General features: G+C 39.9%; 1 protein-coding gene across 5 annotated transcripts in view; it reads left to right on the forward strand.

Annotated features, from left to right (window-relative positions):
* The window catches only part of LOC110527653 (receptor-type tyrosine-protein phosphatase T), a 511,724-nt gene that overhangs the window by 349,543 nt on the left and 136,386 nt on the right, over window positions 1–25,795 (forward strand). For 2 of the 5 annotated variants that reach the window (XM_021609068.2, XM_036983142.1), the window contains 3 exons: window positions 9,289–9,424; window positions 16,932–16,961; window positions 20,942–21,093. In XM_021609068.2, coding sequence (XP_021464743.2) covers window positions 9,289–9,424; window positions 16,932–16,961; window positions 20,942–21,093 — 318 coding nt within the window. Of the gene's footprint in view, window positions 1–9,288; window positions 9,425–11,464; window positions 11,498–16,931; window positions 16,962–20,941; window positions 21,094–25,795 lie in introns of all 5 variants that reach the window. The other 3 variants (XM_036983141.1, XM_036983144.1, XM_036983143.1) reach the window with 2 other exon arrangements.

Raw genomic sequence — 25,795 nt, forward strand, 5'->3', positions numbered from 1 at the left:
GGTAACTTATTAGATATTTTGTAGTCATGTTGCGTGAGTTGGAACCAGTGTTTTTCTGGATCAAACGTGCCAAATAAATTGACATTTTGGAGAAATAATGACGGAATTTATCGAACAAAAGGACCATTTGTGATGTTTATGGGACGTATTGGAGTGCCAACAAAAGAAGATCTTCAAAGGTAAGGCATGAATTACATCGTTATTTCTACGTTTTGTGTTGCGCTTGGCGGGTTGAAATATGAATGTCAAGTGTTTGTTTTGTGGAGTGCTATCCTCAGATAATCGCATGGTTTGCTTTCACCGTAAAACCTTTTTGAAATCTGACACGTTGGCTGCATTAAATTCTTGCGACTATCAATCCCGGATCCGGGAGCGTAATCATAGCCTCAAACTAATTAGCATAACGCAGCAGATATAAATCTTCCTACAAAATCTTCCTATTCATGAAAATCACAAATGAAATATATTGAGACACAGCTTAGCCTTTTGTTAATCACACTGTCATCTCAGATTTGTAGGCGAAATAGCTCCCGTTTGTTCGTCACTTTTGGCTGAGAAATCGACCGGAAAATGCGGTCACTACAACGCTGAACTTTTTTCCAAATTAGCTCCATAATATCGACAGAAACATGGCAAACGTTGTTTAGAATCAATCCTCAAGGTGTTTTTCACATAACGATTCGATAATATATCCGTCGGGACAATTGGTTTCTCATAAGAAGGAAAAATTGAAAAATGGCTACTTGTGTACTTTACGCAAGATTTTCTGCGGGAGCCATCATGTGACCACTTGCTAAATGTGGTCCCTTACGGCTATTCTTCAACATAAATGCGTAAAAATACGTCACAATGCTGTAGACACCTTGGGGAATACGTAGAAAACGGAAGCTCATTCGTAGCTCATTCACAGCCATATAAGGAGTCATTGGCATGAGGCGGTTTCAAAAAATGCGTCACTTCCTGATTGGATTTTTATCTGGGTTTCGCCATTTTGCCACAACTTTGGAAGTATGCTTGGGGTCATTGTTCATTTGGAAGACCTATCAGCTTTAACTGATGCCTTGAGATGTTGCTTCAATATATCCACTTTATTTTCCTGCCTCGTGATGCCATCTATTTTGTGAAGGTTATGTCGATATAAGACTCGTTTTTACTGTGGATATAAATGCTTTTGTACCTGTTTCCTCCAGCATCTTCACAAGGTCCTCTGCTGTTGTTCTGGGATTGATTTACACTTTTTGCACCAAAGTACGTTCATCTCTAGGAGACAGAACACATCTCCTTCCTGAGCGGTATAACGGCTGCGTTGTCCCATGGTTTTTACTTGCATACTATTGTTTGTACAGATGAGCGTGGTACCTTCTGGCGTTTGGAAATTGCTCCCAGGGAAGAACCAGACTTGTGGAGGTCTACAATTTTTTTCTGAGGTCTTGGCTGATTTCTTTGGATTTTTTTCCATGATGTCAAGCAAAGAGACACTAAGTTTGAAGGTAGGCCTTGAAATACATCCACAGGTACACCTCCAATTGACACAAATTACGTCAATTAGCCTATCAGAAGCGTCTAAATCCATGACATCATTTTCTGGAACGTTCCAATCTGTTTAAAGGCACAGTCAACTTGGTGTGTGTAAACATCTGACACACTGGAATTGTAATACAGTGAATTATAAGTGAAATAATCTGTCTGTAAACAATTGTTGGATAAATTACTTGTGCCATGCACAAAGTAGATGTTCTAGCCCACATGTCAAAACTACAGTTTGTTAACAAGACATTTGTGGAGTGGTTGAATAACGAGTTTTAATGACTACAACCTATCGTGCATACATTTATTTTGCCCCCCCACACCAAATGTGATCGCGACACGCAGCTTAAAATATCAAAACAATCTCTGAACCAATGACATTCATTTGGGGACAGGTCAAAAATCATTAAACATATATGGCAATTTAGCTAGTTAGCTTGCACTTGCTAGCTAACATTAATTTGTCTGATTTAGCTAGCTTGCTGTTGCTAGCTAATTTGTCCTGGGATATTAACATTGAGTTGTTATTTTGAAATGCACAAGGACCTCTACTCCGACAATTAATCCACACATTAAACGGCCAACCGAATCGTTTCTAGTCATCTCTCCTCCTTCCAGGCTTTTTCATTGTTTAACTTATATGATGATCGCATCTAAACTTTCATTGTATTACCACGACTACCAGCAAAACAGTTCGTCTTTCAGTCACCCACTTGGGTATAACCAATGAGGAGATGGCACCTGCTTCTATAAACCAATGAGGAGATGGGAGAGGCAGGACTTTCAGCGCGATCTGGTTCAGAAATAGGAATGAGTTCTATTTTAGCCCTTGGCGTCACATACGCTCGTTGGCGCGCGCGAGCAGTGTGGGTGCGATAATTGAATAACATGGATTTTTTTATTTATTTTGCGACGCTCGCACACTCGAAGTGTCCGGTCTGGTCAGCATGTGAGTGTATGTAAACTTCTGACTACAACTGTACATATACATTTCTTAAAAATATACATTTTCCTTTATTATTTTCCACTAACCTTACCACCCCTCCCCTAATTGGAGTAAACTAATGAACAACAATAGTTGGGCTTCTACTTCCAGCTTATACACTACATACTATATGCATTTTACGGACACAACCTATTTTACAATAGTTATATTTTGTTTGTTTTTACTCCTGTCCTTCCTCTACCCTCAACCTCTCCCATCTATCTCTTAACATCTTCGATATTGGATTTCTATTTGCCATATATTTTTCAACTTTGCTGTGATATTTCACAAAAGTTCTGAACTTTTCTGTCCTCATAGTGTCATTGATTGTAAATTAAAAATACATTTTTTGCTAAAAGTATTATTATATTATTGATCGATTGACTATGAATGTTAATGCCCCAAGCCTCTTGGTGTAATGGGTTAGATTTTGGCCTGACAATTCCAGAATTAGCAAAAAAAATGATATAAGTCTATTTCGCACTATTTGACCAGGCCTATGTCTAGTATGGTTTGTAGCAAGTGAAATATTTTTTATCAAAAAAGCAAGTAGATATCATGTTTCTGTCAACACATGCGTGGCAAGGACAACTCAAATGATCCTGTTTTTATGCCTAAAGAAGCCTGTTTCATAGTTGAAATGCTATTTGTTGAGGACAAGTTCTCAGTTCTGGACGGAACATTGACCATAACTTGTGGTATACATTGTAAACAAAGCAGATACATGTAGGGCATGTTCTTTTTATCCAAACTGGAAAATAAATAAGTCAGATAATGGCTTTTAAAGCCTTTAAATTACTGCGTGTCCTTCTGACCTAAACATTAGTGTTGACATTTTGTTTCCCGACGCCTAGTCTTGGTACCAATAGCATTGTGCATTGTTTACAGCGCCGATTAATCACATTAATCTGAGTCCATCTGACAACGCTCCAGTGCTCAGATTGTAATTCCGTTAGAGGCACTCAGCATTGCTGCTCTAATCTCACAGGGCTGCCGCATGTTCTGCCAGACAATAGCCCCCCATGCAGTGCTGTTTCCTCTGAAATCCCACCGCTGCCACCAGTGTCACTCATCTCTGCCACCCTTACGTAATCCATCAGCCCACAGATGCGCTGTTAATAAAGTTTGACATGCTCTTTCCATTTTGATGCATTACAGGGGATCTCACGAAATGTGAGCAATTAATGTGGCAGGCTGTGGAATCAATCTATCCCTCTATGGATGAGCTTAAGTTTTAATATCATGGGTTTTAGTCATAATTCCTATTTGATACCTAATTTTTACCTCAGCCCAAAGTAAAAAGCTTTACATATTTCTTTTTAGCCAAACATCCATGTCTGTGGGCGTGCAGGAATGCACAGGGATAATTTAATCAGGGAAAGATTACAATTTTGATGATGATGGATCAAGGGGTTCTGTATTAGGTACCAAATCACTCAAGTCTTACGGGAACCCTGCAATTAAGAAGTCAGTTTTGCAATATTCTTTAGAACAACAGATATCCTCATAAAATACAACTCAAGATGGGTATCAAAAGGGCTTCGTTGTAGGTTGTGATCATTTTCACTGCATCTCTTGTTTTGTCCCTGGGAACTGCAGGCATAATGGGCCTAGATATACAGTATATTGTTTATATTGTTTATATTGTTCATGTGAAAAAATACAACCTATGTCTATGACATAATATTCCCATGAGTATAGGGGAGATGATTGGTCGGTCAGAGCCCTGTTAAATAAGTATGTCTGATTGTTGGACAGCTCTGGTGGTATCAAATCAGAAACTGGCCTAGAACAGCCAGATGGGGGGACTATTGTTACATTATGACCTTTTGAACCCAATCAGCTTTTGGCAGGTTGACGGCGAATCAGGTTGCAGAGTAAAATGACAGAGACACAGCTATTTTAACAGAATCACTTGAGGAAGGATGCATACCATATGCCATTAAGCTCTTCGATACACACAAATATAGTGTCTTTATTGTATACGGTAAACTGAATTGTGTGTTTTTCCCTTTTCCCATTTTTAGGTTAAGTCTATGTAGTTTACATTCAAAGTAATTTAAAACGTATGTTAGTAAGTGTACCCCTTATGTACAACTTAGCCACTTAAGTGACTCTGCTAAGGTTAAGGTTCACCGGCTGTAAATATATTTGTCCGGAAAGGTAATGCTACAGTAGGGCTTAGAGAGTCCACGCAGATGGTTTATAGCTTTGAGTAATGTTATGGCCTGGCACTGAGAGAACGGTCAGAAAAGGATGCTCAACCTCTGTGACGCCTGATCTGAGTTTGGGCGATATAATGAGGCCTCAGACCTTGAGTCTTTGGTGAGTGTTACGGACTCTGTGGAGAACGTTGCTGTCTACCCCTTTGTGTGCACAATGTCTTTAATAAACATTCAAAATACAGTGGTGGTTGGCTTTATCCTTTGAATCCAGTATTTCCACACCTGAAGAACCTAAATTCCTAACACCAGATCCTGCAAAGTTAAGGGTTTATGTGAGCTACTGTAAGTCATTGATCTTTGGATAGTACAATGTTCAGTATACCTGTGTGTAGAAATAAAGAAATATGCAAAGATATACCTCAAACTGTTTAAAACTTATGTGTCAAAAGGACATTTTTTCAATCAATAGTTCAGTAAATTGAAGTCCAAGACATGCCAGGGTTATATTCTTAATCTCTTGGTTCAAAGGATATTTTGTAAAAAGGGATATGTAAAAGAGAGGCTAGAAATATGACACCCACACATTAGAATGAGTGTACTACTGTGCTTTAATTGTTTATTTGTTTATCAAGGTTGCTCTAATTCATTTCGGCATGTAAACAAAAGCCTTTCAAATCAAATACAATTGTATTAGTCACATGTGCCAAATACAACAGGTTACAGACCTTACAGTGAAATGCTTACCTATGAGCCCCTAACCAACAATGTACTTAAAAAATATATATATACAGTGAGGAGAACAAGTATTTGATACACTGCCAATTTTGCAGGTTTTCCTACTTACAAAGCATGTAGAGGTCTGTCATTTTTATCATAGGTACTCTTCAACTGTGAGAGACGGAATCGAAAACAAAATCCAGAAAATCACATTGTATGATTTTTAAGTAATTCATTTGAATTTTATTGCATGACATAAATATTTAATCACCTACCAACCAGTAAGAATTCCAGCTCTCACAGACCTGTTAGTTTTTCTTTAAGAAGCCCTCCTGTTCTCCACTCATTACCTGTATAAAAGACACCTGTCCACACACTCAATCAAACAGACTCCAACCTCTTCACACTGGCCAAGACCAGAGAGCTGTGTAAGGACATCAGGGATAAAATTGTAAACCTGTACAAGGCTGGGATGAGCTACAGGACAGTAGGCAAGCAGTTTGGTGAGAACGCAACAACTGTTGGCTCAATTATTAGAAAATGGAAGAAGTTCAAGATGACGGTTAATCACCCTCGGTCTGGGGCTCCATGCAAGATCTCACCTTGTGGGGCATCAATGATCATGAGCAAGGTGAGGGATCAGCCCAGAACTACACGGCAGGACCTGGTCAATGACCTGAAAAGAGCTGGGACCACAGTCTCAAAGAAAACCATTAGTAACACACTACGCCGTCATGGATTAAAATCCTGCAGCGCACACAAGGTCCCCCTGCTCAAGCAAAGGCCTGTCCAGGCCCATCTGACGTTTGCCAATGACCATCTGGATGATCCAGAGGAGGAATGGGAGAAGGTCATGTGGTCTGATGAGACAAAAATATAGCTTTTTGGTCTAAACTCCACTCGCCGTGTTTGGAGGAAGAAGAAGGATGAGTAATACCCAAAGAACACCATCCAAACCATGAACCATGGAGGTGGAAACATCATTCTTTGGAGATGCTTTTCTGCAAAGGGGACAGGACGACTGCACCGTATTGAGGGGAGGATGGATTGGGCCATGTATCGTGAGATCTTGGCCAACATCCTTCCCTCAGTAAGAGCATTGAAGATGGGTCGTGGCTGGGTCTTCCAGCATGACAACGACCCCGAAACACACAGCCAGGGCAACTAAGGAGTGGCTCCGTAAGAAGCATCTCAAGGTCCTGGAGTGGCCTAGCCAGTCTCCAGACCTGAACCCAATAGAAAATCTTTAGAGGGAGCTGAACGTCCGTATTGCCCAGCGACAGCCCCGAAAGCTGAAGGATCTGGAGAAGTTCTGTATGGAGGAGTGGGCAAAAATCCCTGCTGCAAACCTGGTCAAGAACTACATGAAACGTATGATCTCTGTAATTGCAAACAAAGGTTTCTGTACCAAATATTAAGTTCTGCTTTTCTGATGTATCAAATTCTTATGTCATGCAATAAAAATCTAATTAATTACTTAAAAATCATACAATGTGATTTTCTGGATTTTTGTTTTAGATTCCGTCTCTCACATTTGAAGTGTACCTATGATTAAAAAAAATGACAGACCTCTAGATGCTTTGTAAGTAGAAAAACTTGCAAAATCGGCAGTGTATCAAATACTTGTTCTCCCCACTGTACATATGAGATGAGTAAAGTAGGGTATGTAAACATTATATAAATTGGCATTGTTTAAAATGACTAGTGATACATTTATTACATCCAATTTTTTATTATTAAAGTGGATAGAGATTTGAGTCAGTATGTTGGCCGCAACCACTCAATGTTCGTGATGGCTTTTTAACAGTCTGATGGTCTTGAGATAGAAGCTGTTTTTCAGTCTCTTGGTCCCAGCTTTGATGAACCTGTACTGACCTCACGTTCTGGATGATAGCGGGGTGAACAGGCAGTGGCTCGGGTGGTTGTTGTCCTTGATGATCTTTATGGCCTTCCTGTGACATCGGGGGGTGTAGGTGTCCTGGAGGGCAGGTAGTTTGCCCCCGGTGATGCGTTGTGCAGACCTCACTACCCTCTGGAGAGCCTTACGGTTGTGTGCGGAACAGTTGCCATACCAGGCGGTGATACAGCCCGACAGGATGCTCTCGATTGTGCATCTGTAAAAGTTTGTGAGTGCTTTTGGTGGCAAGCCAAATTTATTCAGCCTCCTGAGGTTGAAGAGGCGCTGCTGCACCTTCTTCACCACGCTGTCTGTGTGGGTGGACCATTTCAGTTTGTCCGTGATGTGTACGCCGAGGAACTTAAAACTTTCCACCTTCTCCACTACTGTCCCGTCGATGTGAATAGGGGGTGCTCCCTCTGCTGTTTCCTGAAGTCCACGATCGTCTCCTTTCTTTTGTTGATCTTGAGTGAGAGGTTATTTTCCTGACACCACACTCCGAGGGCCCTCACCTCCTCCCTGTAGGCCGTCTCGTCGTTGTTGGTAAGCTTGTTGAGAGAATGCCAAGAGTGTGCAAAGCTGTTTTCAAGGCAAAGGTTGGCTACTTTGAAGAATCTAAAATATATTTAGAATTGTTTAACACTTTTTTTGGTTACTACATGTTTCCATGTGTTATTTCATTGTTTTGATGTCTTCAATATTATTCTACAATGTGGAAAACAGTAAAAATAAAGAAAATCCCTTAAATGAGTAGGTGTGTCCAAACTTTTGACTAGAACTGTATATTAATTAGGTCTACGTAACATTCATTTATGGTGTTTGTTTGTTTTTAAAAAAAATTATAAATGTATTTATATCAGACCTCAATGCACCTCCTGAAAAGACTTCCTGGAGTAAAAGTGACATCTATAGAGGTTGAACATACAGTAGAAGCAGCATGTTGTGGTACCCAATGTCTCCAAACAGACAGCAATACTAGCGTGTACTTCCGGTAGTCTTTGTATTGTTCCAAGGAAGCATTTTGAGTTCTGGTTACTTTTGTAAGCTATGGATGAAGCTGGGAATAGCTAGCAGTACTATAAACTCGCTCAACCTATCCATTCTCTCCCTCACTGTTGTTCACTGTATGTCCAAGCTACTTCAACAACCCATGCTACCATTTTCCTGCATGTCTTTCTCAAATCATTGGTTGTTCAACATTAGTGCACTGTATGTCCTCTGTGTTTAAGTGTGGTGCAACTGCTCTGTAAGATGAAAAGCCTGTTGAAAATAACAACTCATATGTATTAACTCAACCACAAATACTTTGATGCAAGAGAAAATGACCTTACTCTAACTTGTGTATTTCCAGACGTTTATTTGCACGTTGATTTCCACCATTCATCTGTCCTGTGTGAGAAGCACCCTTTCACAAGTTTACTAAATCTTAATTTAACTTTATCTTGTAATCATTTGGAGTTTATCGATCAGGATATAGCTAACATTTCCGCCAATACCCGTAACAGCAACACTATACCTAATCATCTTTTCACTTTTCACCAAAATTAATGTCTCCCTTGCATTAGTATTAATGACCCTGCCATTTCTTTGCATGACTTTGTGATCTTGTATTTAAACAAAAGAAAGGTTCTCTCTTTACTGTGGATGTTTGTTTCTATGTGTTTGCATCTATTTGTCCGTCTGTATGTATGAGCGTGTAAGCGTGTACTCGCATAAGTGTTTTTGTGTGAATAGGTTTGTGTGCACATATACGTGTATGTGAGTGTGTATGTGTGTAAGTGTGTGGTTAGAGTGTGCGCGTGTGTGTGTGCACTGTCTACAACATGTGTGCAAATGTGTGTGTGTGCAGATGTGTGTATACTTGCATATGTGTGTGTGTATTATTGCATATGTGTGTGTGAGTGCGTTTTGTGTATGTGTTTGTGTGTGTATGGAGGATGGTTGCCCCAGGGTAAACTCCCTCCTCCTCTCTGTGATGTGTCTGTGCCTGTTTGTAGGCGCGTCCACCCAGGACTCGGACGCTGTGGAGCCCGAAAAGCAGGTGGACAGCAACGTCAAGATGGCTGGTGTCATCGCAGGCATCCTCATGTTCGTCATCATCCTACTAGGAGTGGTTCTCACCTTTAAACGCAGGTAAAGAGTGGTCGAGAAACTCCTAGTGTGTCCCCAATGCGCAAGTGGAAATATGTCAGCTACTATAGTACTAGTGGCCTCACACCATAGTGTGACCCAATGTCCCATCCGCAATATGACTAGAATACTTCTAAGGCCTCTGTTGAGCTGAAGTACCATTGGGACTAACTCAGAAGGAGGAAGGTATGTTTTTAGGGGGGCTACGGACACACACAGCTTTCTATGTCTTGTTAACATGCACACTGGCTTACTTCCATCACATCTCTGTCTCCTTCCTCTGTCTCTTGCTTTCCTAAACTACCCTAATCACATACTGCCCATGCCATTTTGCAATGCTAGGACCCACAGTTTAAAAAATATATATAATTTCAAAATGTGTCGCCTAATTACTCCACATATACAGAGAGGAATTAAACTTTTAAATATCTTACTACTGTACTTCATGACCATTAATTTGTGTCGTAGGCTATGCTGTCACAATCACCACTGTTCTTGAAAATAAATTATGACAATTTCATGAATAAAAATGAATAAACAATTGATCAACAATTAATACATGTAATCATAAATACATACTATTTTAATATTTGTTAACATTTATAAACAAGGCATATATGAATTGGCAACCAATCTGGAGACAAAACCGTGGGTGTTACAGGGCCTTGGGCTAACTATGCTAAATGGACAACTGGAAACCAATACTCCCATAAATAGTTAAGACCGATAGGCAGCCAAGCCACCCGTGGAGGATATAGATTGTGGAGAGGGAGAAGAAGTGCTTAGGCTTCGATATCCTAAGACGCCTGGCATGCTGGATCATCTATATTTCATTCTTGCAACCTAGATAGTTCGGGGGCAATGTTTTTTAAATTGCAGTGTTTTACATGGCTTTTAGCCACTATCAATTATTTGTGGAGAAAACCTGTTGGAAGCGAGTACACTGTCCATTTAATCTTTCAAAGTTGTGTTACACATGTTTTAGAGATTTCCAAATGGACTTAGTTTTTTGTACTAATAACATACGAATGAATTGAATGGACAGGCAAATACTTAATGGTGATTTTATGTTTTCCTGCCCTGTAGCTTAAGCCCTTAGGAGTCTTACAGCACTGTCAAATGTGCTTTTCAAAAAGTCCCAGATAAAAACCCTTAAATAATTCATGGTAAACTCACAAAATTGTAGCATTTTGTATCTGAGCTGAGAATACCACTAGCAAGGTAGTGGGGGAGTCACTGTCTATTTTAATTGTTATCAGACTAAGACTACTGTTTCTGTAACAAGATTGGAGCTGGAGAACTCCACAGTGCTTCTCAACAGTATTTCAGAGAATTATGGAAACTGAAAGCTTTTTCTCTTGGCGTTTATTGCGGGGTTTTTTTTGCTCCCAAGCTTTTTTTCTTGAGGAACATCAGGCATTTAGGATTATAAAGTAGAGGTTTATTAGAATAATGGATCATAAAATACACCATCCAACCAGCACATTGCAGTGGTGTGATGGTGTATGCTCACATATACAGATACCCTTCATGTGCAATCAGTGATTGAGAGCCAGACCAACCCCTGCTAGAGCACAATCCTAATCTCCATTTGGACCGGTGCACATGTTGACCCAGGTCATTTTTGTTAAAAACCTGTCTGCCTATGCCAGGATGCTAAAACTTGGCTAAAAGTGGATCGTTCAACAAGACAATAACCCCAAGCACATATCAAAATCGACAAAGAAATGGTTAATTATCCACAAAACAAACATTTTGCAACGATCATCTCAGTCACCGGACTGTGGTTTGAATTGAAGAGGGAATCCATAAGCGAAGACTAAGGATATCAAGGATTTCAGTAATTTTTTTCTCATCTTTATCAAGGGTGTCAATAATTTCGGACCCCACTGAATGTTCGTATGACAAAATGTCTTAACATAATCTGTGCCAGTAGTCTACATGTTCACATCCATCACTGTTGTCTGCCCTTTTTTCTAACACTAGTCTCACGCCCATGTCTCTTATCTTCTTCCTCTTCCTCTTTTGGCCTGCGCCTGCTAGAGAGATACACACATGGAGAACTCTGAGTGTGGGGTATTGTATGTTTATTTTCAGCTACGCATCTTAAGATCGTGCCTCACCATTGTTTTTTTTTACCCATCTGTGATCAGATATGTAATTCATTTCCGACACATGCACGAAAATTCACGAGGCCATTACTTTTGGATACTCTAACAGTCACTGTTGGTTGCACCATTTGGGATTTCTATATTTTGTCTGCGTTACTGTGATTGTACAAAATACCACTTAATGTCAGTCGTATTCGTTGATTTATTTGTATCTTGCCTCATGCATTGTCAGTTGAGTATTAGATACATTATCTGCAATGAGATATTCCATAAAAGGTTCAAATTGACCAGCCATAGGATGAACTTAGAGATTGCATTATCATATTAAATGTTAATTATCAGAGTGAATTGTATGCCTTGCATTGTAAGTACACCTTTCAATAAGGTTTTTATTGTTTGATTTACATAAATCCCCCTGGCGCAACAATGAACCGCTCTTACAGCTACTCTTTGCTACTTACCCACCAAGTGGAGGGCTTAAAACTCAGTTCCATGTCAAATTAGTCATTATTTTCCACAAAAAATGCCACTACCTCTTTTGAGTGGTGCACCAATTCAGATTCATTAAGCATTCACCATCACAGCACGTTTGTTTGCTGATTGGGTTGTGTTCATTACTGTAAGCTATACACAAACACACATGCTATTCACATAACTATGGTGTGTGTCTTTGTGGTTCAACTAGAAGCTGTATGTTACAGTGAGTCTATCTTCTAATAATCTAAAGCTATCAATTGAATCATGTCAAAAAAGCAAATGATATACAGCATTTGCAACACCTGCCAAATCACAGAAGTAAGAAAATGCTCCTTACTGTAATATCTCTCAATAAACAAAATGTATCTTAAAATAGCCCCATGCCAACTCATTTCCAAAACAAGCTTCAGCAGCCACGTTTCCTTTAGCAGATCCCATCGCTTTGCTATTAATCATTTGTTTCCGATTTCAAATTATCTTTAATACCACTTCAGTTCAGACAACGTACCTTTCAGAGCATGAAGACATTAAGACGGGTAACCAAAGACAATTAGTAATTTATTGGTGCCCGGGTGCAGCAAAGGCTGTTAACATGTTGAACTCCCCGCAAGTCCATCCAGTCATGGGCTGAGTGAGTTAAGTGTCCATTCAGTCGCAGCCAGTCCCAGTCCATTAGCCACTCATTGCCCATTCATGCAGTGTTCTTGTAGCAGCAGCGAATCTCGCCCTTGTCTACTGATGCAAGGTTGAGCCCCTTCCTGAGTTGTGACATGTGGACCTTTTTATAAATAATGGACTGGCAGAAGGGTAAACATCTGATGATGGTCCACACATGGCTGTGGTGTCAGCTATTGGTTGTCAGTGGGGACATGGACACACACACACACACACACACACACACACAAACATGTATGACACACACACTATCTGCCTTCAGGCCAAGCAGCTGTTGTCTTCCAGGGGGTCTCAGCAGCCTTATCTGTGTGTGTGTGTGTGTGTGTGTGTGTGTGTGTGTGTGTGTGTGTGTGTGTGTGTGTGTGTGTGTGTGTGCATGCATTTGTGTGTGTGTGAGCGCATTTGTGTGTGTGTGTCCGTGCGTGTTATGTGTTCCTGACCATTGCTCCCCAGTCTGTGTGCTGGGATAGCCATGCAGAGAGAATGACATTCCCACACACAGATGTGAGAGCTGGGGTGTTTGCACAAATGGATGGTGGGGTGATGGGGGAGGATAATGGACCACAGTGGACATAGCTGACAGAGATAATTGAAATCCCTAATGTTAGACTACCAATGCATCATAGCCATTAGGTATGGCAAGATATAGTCATCATTGATGCAGTCACCCAAAAGTTGATCTAATATATTATCTATACAAAGTATCAGTGTAGATGAATGCCATTATATAAGATCATGCAGCGTGCTGTAAATCTACAGGAGGTACAGAGAGAGGTATTTGGTACAACACCATATCGAATATAAGAGTGTAGTCTTTTACTGAGATTTATTCTGTGTTCAGTGAAAGATTGTTAATCTGGTTTATGTTTTTGTCATTGGATTTTGCTCATCCATCTGAATGTGTCTGTGCATGCCTTTAATTCACATGAATGTATTTGCATGTGTACGTATAACGTATGTGTGTGTGCTATAATGAAACATGTTCACAATTGATATGGATGCGTAGTGTGTGTAAGTGTGTGCGTGTTTGCTTGTGTGCAAGTGCGTGTGTTTATACAGCAGTGGTATTTGAGTGTCATGTTTACATAGTACAACCTTTAAAGTTGTTACTCCTATTTGACAGCAACCACTGTTCATAATGGATTACCAGATATGTAAATTGCCAGATACAGTAATTCGTTCACGGTAACCTTTAAAGCAGAGTTTTTTTGCGTGAACGTACACCGAGAATACAAAACATTAAGAACACCTACTCTTTCCATGACAGACTGACCAGGTGAATCCAGGTGAAAGATATGATCCCTTATTGATGCCACTTGTTAAATCCACTTCAATCAGTATAGGTGAAGGGGGGGAAGACAATTGAGACACATTATGTATGTGTGCCAGAGGGTGAATGGGCGAGACAAAATTATTAAGTGCCTTTGAACCGGGTATGGTAGTAGGTGCAAGGCACACCGGTTAGTGTCAAGAGCTGCAACGCTGCTGAGTTTGTCACACAACAGTTTCTCATGTGTATCAAGAATGGTGCACCACCCAAAGGACATCCAGCAAACTTGACACAACTGTGGAAAGCATTGGAGTCAACATGTTGTTCAGTCAATGCCTCAATGGATTATGGCTGTTCTGACGGAAAAGGGGGGGTGTGCAGCTCAATATTAGGAAGGTGTTCCTAATGTTTAGTATACCCAGTGTACTGTATACCGTCGCTCGCTATAGGTGGGTAAGGGTTAAATCAATGTCATTGTAGATATTGTATTCCTCCACATATAGGCAGAATGCATTTCATAACAAATGTATAATCAGGTATTTGGAGCCCAAAATAATTATGCAGCTCTCATGCAGTGGTGCATTGAGAAGCATTGTGCAGTTTTACGACAATATTATTTATTGCTTCCTTTGACTGCCACAGCTCTAGCTCTCACTTCTCTTGATTAATATCATAAGAACAATGTCAGCAGCTCTTTTAAAAGGCCATTGAAATAAGATAGCAGAAGGGGTAGATCGTGGCTACATATGTGCCTGGCGGTATCGACTGTTCCCAAAGTAGAAGATTGACACAGCTCTATCTCGCTCTATAAGGAAGCCTTCTCATTAAATTGCTTTTTTACTACCATCACATCCATTTCAGACAGCTGCTATCTGTATTTTTAATTTAAAACAAGAGTCTGGGAAGAATCAAACTTAAAAGGTGTTATCTTCTCACTCTTTCTAGATATAAGTGTTGTTTCCTCTTACAGTTAATCAATTTGCATCTGGGATGGTTTAGGCCTGTAATGGTTGAGTCTGCCTTCACACCATTTGGCTCAGGTTTTTAGATAAGATAGACACTCACACGTTAAGATTGTTTTGAGGAAAAAGGAGGAAAAACCCTAAATTCTCTGGTCCAGATATACAGGATATGCATACCAGACATACAGGATCTGCATACCAGACATATCATGTGTCCCGTGTAGTGGATTAAAATGTTGGAGATATCTGTCATCTAATTCCACCACTACTTCTCATATTGTACGAGATCTTAATCCCGCCTCACATGAGCTCATAGTGAAAACATCAGTGAACCATTTCAGTGAACCATTTACAGCAGTGGGCTACATCATGTTTCTTGGTAGTCTTAAATCTACTTTGAAACAAAAGTATACACCTCACACACATGGTTATGAGTTTTAAAAAGACACCTGTACCATGTCAGATATAGAGTTGAAATGTATTAAATGTTTAGTTTGCGTCCCAATATTACACTTTATATACATCCCGGAAGACTGAAATATAACGTAACCATTTGACATAGGAACACCTGATAGTCGGATGTTTTAATGTATTTTTTATTCATTCTGAAAGGATGAAAAATATGAATAACATTCCACCTATGAGGCCACCAGGCACTTTGACTGCAGGAAAGGGCGTCCAGGACTATCAAACAGAGGACAGGTTTGAAGAGAAATTGAATCCAATATTATATCTGACTGCAGCACATACTGTAGGTCTATAATGTTGATTCCATTAAGACATCTTGGATATCTACATGTCTTGTTTCTTCATAGTAATAGGGGCAATCATGCAATTGTCAAAATGTCATGGCCAAATCAACTCAATAATTGGTTTAATGTTACTTAAAAGGTGATTTGGCCATTTAAAAAATGTCACAATTCCCCCTATGACTTCCATTGATTGTTAGCTAGTTTAGCGGTGGATAAAGTTAGCTGAAGTGTATGCCTGTCTAAAAGAAAACCAATCCATAGATTACATTTTCTCCTAGCCCAGAGACTACATTTTAAATTGAGGAACCATCTAATATCAAGTTGTAAAATGAAACTGAAATTCCACCTTTAGTGTTGTAAGTGGGTATCAATTGTACCAAAAGAGACTACGCTAAACACATCACTGCTTATCATAAACAGACCAGTGAAGAGTTGCTTTCAATGCTGTAGGTATTTGTCACACACATTTACTCATTTTGATATTTTCAATATCAACATGTTTAGGAACTACAAACCCTTAAAAGAAACAACAGATACCATCTGCTTTTCAGTCACAAATCTCTGCTTGCCAATTCCTTCAACGCTCTCTGCATGTCATTTGTGAATGTTCTACCTCTCAAAAGACACTCACACACCACGCATACTCTAATTTCCACGCTCAGGTTTGATATCGTTCCTATGGTAGTCAAGGTGTCAAGCGTTGCTTTTTCTCTCCATCTCACGAAACAGAATGGCAGAACAGTATGTCATTAAAACATCCCCCTCCCCCTCTTTTACTCTCACTCCTCCTCCCATCCCCACTCTCCTATTTCTCTGTTCTCCCAGACTCTCATTGTCTATTCAGACAATTCCATCTCTCTCAAGGAGTTTCAATTTGATGGGAGCCAGATGTGCTATTTATTCTTTAAATTTGGGTGAATTATTAATGAATTATTTAAATATGTATTGTTTTGGGTATATTTATTTTATAAAATGGCACCAGGAGTTTGAGTAGACTACTGTTGCAACTATATAAGAGCACCAGTCCAGCCTTTACTATAGACAGGTGGTCCGTAGGCACTTGCAGAGCTCAATGGGAGAGTTGGTTTAACTGGATTGTAGACAGACAGTCCCAGACCAGCAACACATCAATGTCTTTAACCCGTTCTTGACATTTTCTCCATCAGCTCTCCTAGAAGTGGGTATTAAAGAACTAACTAATGCAATCTGTTTGTCCTTTTTGGGTGCAAAATTTTGTCCCACTGGTCTACCTTCATGCTTCAGAAGAAATGCATATTCCTACTCTTATTACCTGTAAGTAGCATTAAGGAAATACCCTTTCCCAATGTGATGTTTCTCTTTTTTTTATTATCCTCACTTATTTTGTTTCTTGTTTCTCATGTTCTTGTATTACTAAACCACTGAAAACCTATTTTAATTAAGCCCTATAGACATGCAATTGTCCAGTTACTGTTTATGAAACAATTGAATACAGCAAACTCTACAACTAGAGAATTAGGTTTAGATTATTTAACTGTAAGGCTTTTTTCATGGTCAGTTATGCTGCAAGAAAAAATATTACTTCAATACCAAGTATTTTCTCAATCAGACATGCCATGATGGACAAAGTATCTCAACACCTACACAAATAATATTCATGCATAGCCCCCCCCCCCCCCCGCCCCAATAAAATATTTTCTTGTAAAATATTTTCCTGTGGACCCATGTCTAATGTTAGTGTAAGCCTATTGTAACTCCTAGTCCCCATTTTGCAAAGCCTTATGTAAGTTTAGACCTAGTTCCTGCAAAAGCTACTTTCCTATCTTCACCGAAACTGCTAGACTGCATTAGACAGATCTAAATGTTCAGTTCCTAACATAGCATAAAGACTTAAAACTGCCTGAGATCTTTGACCTCAAAGAAATTACTTCTTTACGCTTAATCTATGCAATTAAATTGATGGCTATTACAATTTCACACTGGATGAATTGTTTAGTTTGCTTAGTACCGAGTGTGCAGAAGCGTGGCTCTGGGATGTTGACCAGGCATGTAAAGGATTTAAAGTGTTTCAGAATCCACAGTTCTGCTTCTGCAGCTGTATGTATTTTTCCCTTTTCCTCAAAACTCTTGCAATATAGATGAAAGTTTGTTGTTGACTCCCAGTGGTCATTGCCTGGAGCTTACTCTTGAGCAGCTGTCATGCAGGTTGAGTAGAAGGCCCACAGGCTAGTACAGGCCACAACACAGATACACTACCCGGGTGTGTAGTTCAAACAACATTTCCCTACTCACATGACCTATATGAGGATGCACTGTAGGCCACTTGTTTCTTTTCGTCCCCTGTTAATATTGTTTCTATGTCAGTGCAATTAAGGCTTTCACTAATTTGAGTCTTATCTTTGGGGTCCTACAGTGTTTCCCAGAAACAACCACACTAGCCTCAATCTCTACTCTAATCTTAATTAAATAATATATTATTTAGCTTGAAAACAGCAAAAACGTTTTGAATCACCAAGTCAGTCTTACTTTCCAATGCCATGAGATAAGCTACAACAGAAGAAAACTGAGGACTTAATTCACACACTAACTCTTTCCGAAAGGCATTCCTTCAGACCTGTCTCCCTCTCCTTTGTGTGTGTGTGTGTGTGTGTGTGTGTGTGTGTGTGTGTGTGTGTGTGTGTGTGTGTGTGTGTGTGTGTGTGTGTGTGTGTGTGTGTGTGTGTGTGTGTGTTGCATGTTGACCATGCTGTAACATACCCATCCTGCTAAAGCGCATGCTGACACTCACCTCACCATCACGGCTGGCTGCTTACTCACTGTCTCACAAAGGGGTTTTGTAGTGAACATTTGCAAAACCGAGCTTGATATGTTTCTTGGTGAGCATTCGTTGTGTCCTCTGTATGCATGATGAGACAAAGGTAATAACGTACCCGCTTTCCCTTGATATAACGGAAAATTATCGATGTGAATCAACAGGATTCACATCGTTAGCATGATGTGGCAGATGTCAGAAGCAGATAAGATCGGATATGTGTGTATGAGCAATGATATAACAGTGTCATGTAGCCTACTACCACATGCTTTAACATGTGGGATAGACATGAGTAGCTTAATTGCCTGACCTTTATCACAGGTGTCACAAAGTTAGATCATCCATTCAAACTCTACCACTTGACTGCTTATGACAACTGTTTAAATCATGGATGGGTAACTCCAGTCCTCGGGGGGCCTGATTGGTGTCACAGGTTCGTCTCAGCCCCAGCTAACACACCTGACTCCAATAATCAACTAATCATGATCTTCAGTTTAGAATGCAATTAGTTTAATCAGCTGTGTTTGCTAGGGATGGGGGGAAAAAGTGACACCACTCCGGCCCCCGCGGACTGGAATTCCCCATCCCTGATTTGTCATAAGCAGTCAAGTGGAAGGCAGAATTCGAATGGACGATCTAACAGACATTTTATTGGGCTAGTACAATATTTCAAGATTAGATACAAATATTATACTAGTCTAATAAAATGTGGCAGAGCAGTCATTTGTGGAGACAATAGAAGGCCAGACAGACAGTGCAGAGGTAAGTTAAGTGGATAGATACACAGAGGAAAAATTGGTATGGCACACTAGAGAGCAGGCCATACTGTATTAAAGCTGATATGTGGCCTTACTGCCGGCATTCTTTTTCTCCCTTCTCTCTACCTCACTACACTTTCTATTCCCTCTCTACTTCACTCCCTACATAAAACTAGCATCTCCCTCCCCCCCTATCTGTCAGCCTTTTAGACTATGTACAGAAAATCTTTCTTCCTTCCGCCTCTGTCATTCACTCTCTCTCTTTTATAGTAGAACCCCATGTCCAAATCTCTCCTACTCTTCTTTCTGTCCCACCACTTTCTTCCTCTGCCCACTTTCAAAGTAAGAATAGCTAAGTTGCCTATAGCCACCAATCAATACTTGACATTTGAAGCCTACTACCACAGCTATACAAGTACATATTAGGTTGTAGGGAAGGTCTACCTGAAATGATGAGAGCAAAATTATTACAGAATGAATATTTCAGAGGGCTCCCTCTGTGACATCAAAGTAAAAACACATCACATGTCCACCACCATTCACACACACCCTCACTTACTTCACATACAAACATCCATGCTCATGCTCGCTCGCACACTCATGCACATTCAGACACAGCTCCATATTGCCACTATATTAAGACCTGGAAACGTATGTGGGGGGAAAAAGGTGCCTACAGATATGCCCATCCTGTTATTGCTTCTTGACTCCGAGGTTTTGCTGATGCAGCGTTTGCCTCTGTCCTTAACCCCAGCTGCTGAGGAAGGAATGGACCACATTTGTTTGCAAATGGAAACTGTACTGACTATCATGCTTCCATATTCCACAAGGCCTGTCCTGTTTAAAGACGGCTCATAAATGACAGAATTTCCCAAAGGAATTCTGTTGAATGCCTTTGTCTGCAAGACCTAAAGCGTCCTTCCAACTGATTTTCATGGGATATTTATTTATGCAACGCTCATCAACAGGCCTTATAGATACCTAAACCTTTGTAACAACTCAAGCCTTGTCTGTCCAACTTCGGAAGCAAATCGAGGAGTATTAAACTACACTGCAGTTATTAGTCAATCCCACCACCATGGAGTCTGTTGAAGGTCGTTATAGAGGTAACAATGATTATATACTGTAGTCTCAAACTCATCTTTGAAACAGACTGACTAACAGTGAAGTATTTGTTAGAATATAGCCCTTTGAGCTCAAGTAAAATGGTAGGCAACTGTTGTTTTTTATTCCTTGAGAAACAGTCCAATTAAGTGCCTGATTTGCTTTGTTCCACATGGCAAGCTTCTGACTTTGAAACCCACAAGTTTCTTCATAATATCATTGAGACATCCAAAAACGCTGAAAAAACGAATCATTTTCATCCAAACGAATGATTGGCCAAATCTGCTATCAAGTCACTATGACTATGAGGCCTGCAATGGTCAGGAAGGGTTCTATTCCACAATCACAGGCCAGTAAATAGTGATTTCACCACATGGAATAAATCATTGCAGATTATTGAACAGAACACACATTTTGCCTTAAACGCAACAAATGGCCCAAATTATTTAGCTGCAAAATACTAGATACTCAACAGTGCATAACATGGCCACTCTTCACTTTTTACTCCTTTACCTTTATTTAGTAGTATTTTATAAGTTTGTTGTATGATTTCTGTGTAGTTCAACTACACCATTATCTGGTCTCTGAGTGACACTGTTTGTTTTGGGTGGCGGCTTAAGGAAACTGGCCAAAAAACAGAAGGAGACAGCCAACAGCAGCACCCAGCGGGAGATGGGGCCGGTGGGCACGGCTGACAAGAGCACCACCAAAGTCAGCACTCTGCACAAGGACGACCCTTTCTCCACCAGCAGCCAGGACCTCAATGGTTTCAGTGAGTCAAGCAGGATCTATTAATAAAATTGCAAAATTCCCAAAGTTCCTCAGAAGTTTTTCAGAAATCCCGGTCTGTACCAATTCCTGTCAGTCCTAGCCTGTTTTCTCTCTGGTCTCTCTTCCCTCTGTTCCACTCCTATTACCCTAATTTACATGCATGGTGTTACCCTTGTCTGGAGTTTAATTCGCACTTAATCTCACATTTTCGTGTGCTGTTCTGTTTTCTTTAAAGGTTATCTCCTTTAAAGTCTGCTTTGTGTCCTCCTTTGATCACCACATAATAATTAGCTAGGCATCTGTTGGTTTAACAGCTGGTTTGTCATTCTCACTGTCTTTACCATACTGGATGACCATATTCATGTAAAGTGCAACATATCCTCAAATACTTCAGCATTAAACCATAGTGCACTTAAGTAGTGCACATAGTGCACTTGTACATCTCAGAATACAACATTAGAGGTGGGTTGCAAACACTTCAATTCAGTGTAATCTGAATCCACCAACGTATTATGGCTCTGTTTACAAGGAGGCACCCACCCCGATACAGCAGTAATGACCATGAGTGGATGCCAATTGCTCTTCTCCAAATGGATTCCATTTTAGCTCCAAATCAAGTTACTGAAAATAATTTTCAATAACACACTTCAGCGAAAGGCGAATAAGGTTTGGCCATTTTCTCCAAGCTGTAGGTGTGGTCCAGCCTGCTGTGTGGCAGTATTAATTATGAGGGTCCTCTGAGAAGCTTTTTCTGCAGAAAAGGTCACATTGGCTTCTGGGAAGAGATTCATTTGAAAGTCCAGGTCAGCTGGAGAGAAAAAACGTCTAAACTAATATGTACAGTAATTGCCTTCATCACACTGTCCATGCTTCACCTCTGCATCTAACCCAACTACGAAAATTCCCTATTAGCTTTTAAAACTTAAGAATAAAAGGAGAATGTGCCATGTATGTTATTTCTGTAACGATTCTGTGAGGAAACAAGTCCATCGTTAACTGAATTGTACTATTTTGGTCGTCATGTATTGTGTCAGTTCCCAAATCCCCTGAACGTCCAATTTCTCTTTTCGTTTTTTGATATAATTAGGGGTTTACCTTCACATGTTCAAAACTCAAGCATAGATTTGTAACTTTTTTCTAGTATGGCACACATAAAGAGTCCATGAGTAACTTGGTCAAAAAAAGGCCGTCGCTTGGGATATAGGTGGACTGTTATAAGCAGTTTCACTTAAACACTCATATCCACCGCCACATTTGACCTAGAGATTGAATGGAGGCGTCTTTCCACATGCTGAACAAATTTGCCTCTAGGATCCATAAGGTCCGTCAGGATAGGTTTTCCTCCATCTTGGACATTTTTGAAAACTTTTGAAAAATGTATTCTCTTGAACCATAAGTCTAAATAAAACCACATTCTGTATGTAGGCCCATGGTACATATTATCAGTTAGTGTGAGAAAAGCTTTGGTTAAGATTGCTGAGTTACTGATAAACCAGAAGATCAGATATTACGTGTCCATTTAAATGCACTTCACAATGGCTTATCAACTTAACTTTTTAGGGTCATCAAAGACATTGCCATGATGAACCAAGTAAAGTTTAACATTAACATCTTAAACAATAAGGAAACTATTAACAATTAACTTTAACTATGTAATGCTAATGCTTTAAAATAATAATACAAAAATATTATCATCGACTAAAAGTCAGATTCCCTTCAAATTTGGTATCATCACAATAGTCCCTAAAGAGTTTGAGAAAATAACATTGATGCATTCAAAGACGGCCACACTATACCAGTAGATACATATTAGCACATGCGCTAATATGCTAAACATGCAGTGCCTTGGGAAAGTATTAAAACCCCTTGATTCTTTCCACATATTGTTACGTTACAGCCTTATTGTAAAGTTGATTTTTTAAAATCTCAATCTACACACAATACCCCATAATGACAAAGCAATAACAGGTTTTTACATTGTTTAGCAAATGTATAAAAAATAAGAAGTGAAATATCACATTTACATATGTATTCAGACCCTTTACTCATTACTTTGTTGAAGCACCTTTGGCAGCGATTACAGCCTTGTGTCTTCTTGGGTATGCCGCTTTAAGCTTGGCACACCTGTATTTGGGGAGTTTCTCCCATTCTTCTCTGCAGTTCCTCGCAAGCTCTGTCAGGTTGGACGGGGAGCGTTGCTGCACAGTTATTTCCAGGTCTCTCAAGAGATATTGGATCGGGTTCAAGTCCGGGCTCTGGCTGGGCCACTCCAGGACATTCAAATAATGGTCCCAAAGTCACTCCTGCGTTCTTTTGGCTCTGTGAATAGAGTCATTGTCCTGTCTCCCAGTTGTTGCCACTGAAAAACATCCCCACTGCATTATGCTACCACCACAATGCTTCACTTTAGGGATGGTGCAAAGTTTCCTCCAGACGTGACGCTTGGCATTGAGGCCAAAGAGTTCAATATTGGTTTCATCAGACGAGAAAATCTTGTTTCTCATGGTCTGAGTGTCTTTAGGTGCCTTTTGGCAAACTCATAGTGTAACAGATGTTAAAGTACTATGTGAATTTCACCAGGTTCATATATGAATATGTCATGTTGATTTGTTATTATGCATGCCTGCATCCTGGGAGTAGGGGAGTGTATACTTACGTTTTGCCCTGCGTGCTTGTGCTCAAATTATTTTGATGCACTATGAGAGGTAGGCACGCCTTTTCTGTCATCTTCAGAAAAGTTTGATTCTTTTAAGCACAAACACTTTCAAGTTCATGAATAATGTTGTATATTCAAAGGTTACTCATAGGTGGATGGTATTGTTAAGATGCACTTGTAATTGTACTTTTTAGGATGATATCAACATTCTGAATTCAACATGTGGTTATTAGCTAGCTAAGGTATTAGCAGGCTATTGTATGTGTGAACGATGGCTAGCTCCTCGAATGATCCCAGTCCCTCCTATTGTGCATCTGTTGTAGAAAGAGGCGACGATTCGTGGAACATATGTGCTCTACAAATGTTTTATTTCCTTTTGGATGCAGGTATATGGTTTTATCTATGTAAAATATGTTATGTATAATAAGGAGAGGCTGAACACATTTTTGTATTCAAAAATAATTTTGATGCACAATGAGAGAAAGATGCGACAATTCACGGAACATATGTGCTCTACAAATGTTTTATTTCCTTTTGGATGCAGATGCAGGATGCATAGAGTGAATTCTGCTTAATTAAAACTACCTGATCTCCAAAGTCCCACAGTCTCAATCAACCACACACAACGCAGAGTTACAGCGGTGCAGTGCAGCACCGGTTACAATAGCAGGCTGTCATGTGCCTTTTACTGAGGTGTGGCTTCCGTCTGGCCACTACCATAAAGGTCTACTTGGTGGAGTGATGCAGAGATGGTTGTCCTTCTGGAAGGTTCTCCCTTCTCCACGGAGGAACTCTAGAGCTCTGTCAGAGTGACCATTGGGTTCTTGGTCATCTCCCTGACCAAGGCCCTTATCCGATTGCTCAGTTTGGTTGGGTGGCCAGCGCTGGGAAGAGTTCCAAACTTCTTTCATTTAATAATGATGTAGGCCGCTGTGTTCTTTGGGACCGTCAATGCTGCAGAAATGTTTTGGTATCCTGCCTCAGATCTGTGCCTCGGAGCTCTATGGACAATTCTTTCGACCTCATAGCTTGGTTTTTGCTCTGACATGCACTGTCAACGGTGGGACCTTGTATAGGCAGGTGCATGCTTTTCCAAATCATGTCCAATCAATTGAATTTATCACAGGTGGACTCCAATAAAGTTGTAGAAAAATCTCAAGGATGATTAATGGAAACACGATGTACCTGAGCTCAATTTCAAGTGTCATAGCAAAGGGTCTGAACCTGTTTTGCTTTGTCATTATGGGCTATTGTGTGTAGATTGCTGATGGAATCATTTTATTTAATACATTTTAGAATAATGCTGTAACGTAACAAAATGTGGAAAAAGTCCAGGGGTCTGAATACTTTCCCGAAGGCACTGCACTTTGTTTTTGGGATGGGGCATTTCTGTTTCTGGGAGATGCTGAGATAACGCAAATATCCTTGCGTCGCTTATGGGGTCAATTTGAATTCAAAATAAAATGTATTGTAAAAATGAAATATTAAGTTTTAAAAAATGTATAGAATTGTAAGCAAAAATAATGATATCAAAAGCAAAACAAACAAACTGGCAAGCAAGTTATTTTAGAGAGAGCAAAACTAATTTTAAAGCAAGAACAAATTATTTGAAAACTAATGCTAATATAGTTTTCAGGTATACCTCTCCAACAATTTTTTTATATAACATTTATTTAACTAGGCAAGTTAATTAAGAACAAATTATTTACAATGACGGCCTACACCAGCGAAACCCAGATGATGATGGGCCAATTTTGCACCGCCCAATGACGGCCTGTTGGGATACAGCCTGGATTCAAAACAAGGTGTCTGTATTGATGCCTGTAATTCTGACATGCAACAACAACAACAACCAACCCTATTGAATCCCTTTCACCTATGCTATTGCCTGCAATTACTACATGTAATGGCTAAACTTCCTTAAACTAAAAGGCCACTTCAATAAAGGTGTAAATACAGGTTTGGTCCTTACTCATTTCCATAGATAAAGCGAGAGTTGCTTATGTAGTTCAAATGTATTTAGTACTCACAAGTTAATTGTCCATTG

The sequence above is a fragment of the Oncorhynchus mykiss genome, chromosome 7 (genome assembly GCF_013265735.2).
Source record: "Oncorhynchus mykiss isolate Arlee chromosome 7, USDA_OmykA_1.1, whole genome shotgun sequence".
Lineage (NCBI taxonomy): Eukaryota > Metazoa > Chordata > Actinopteri > Salmoniformes > Salmonidae > Oncorhynchus > Oncorhynchus mykiss.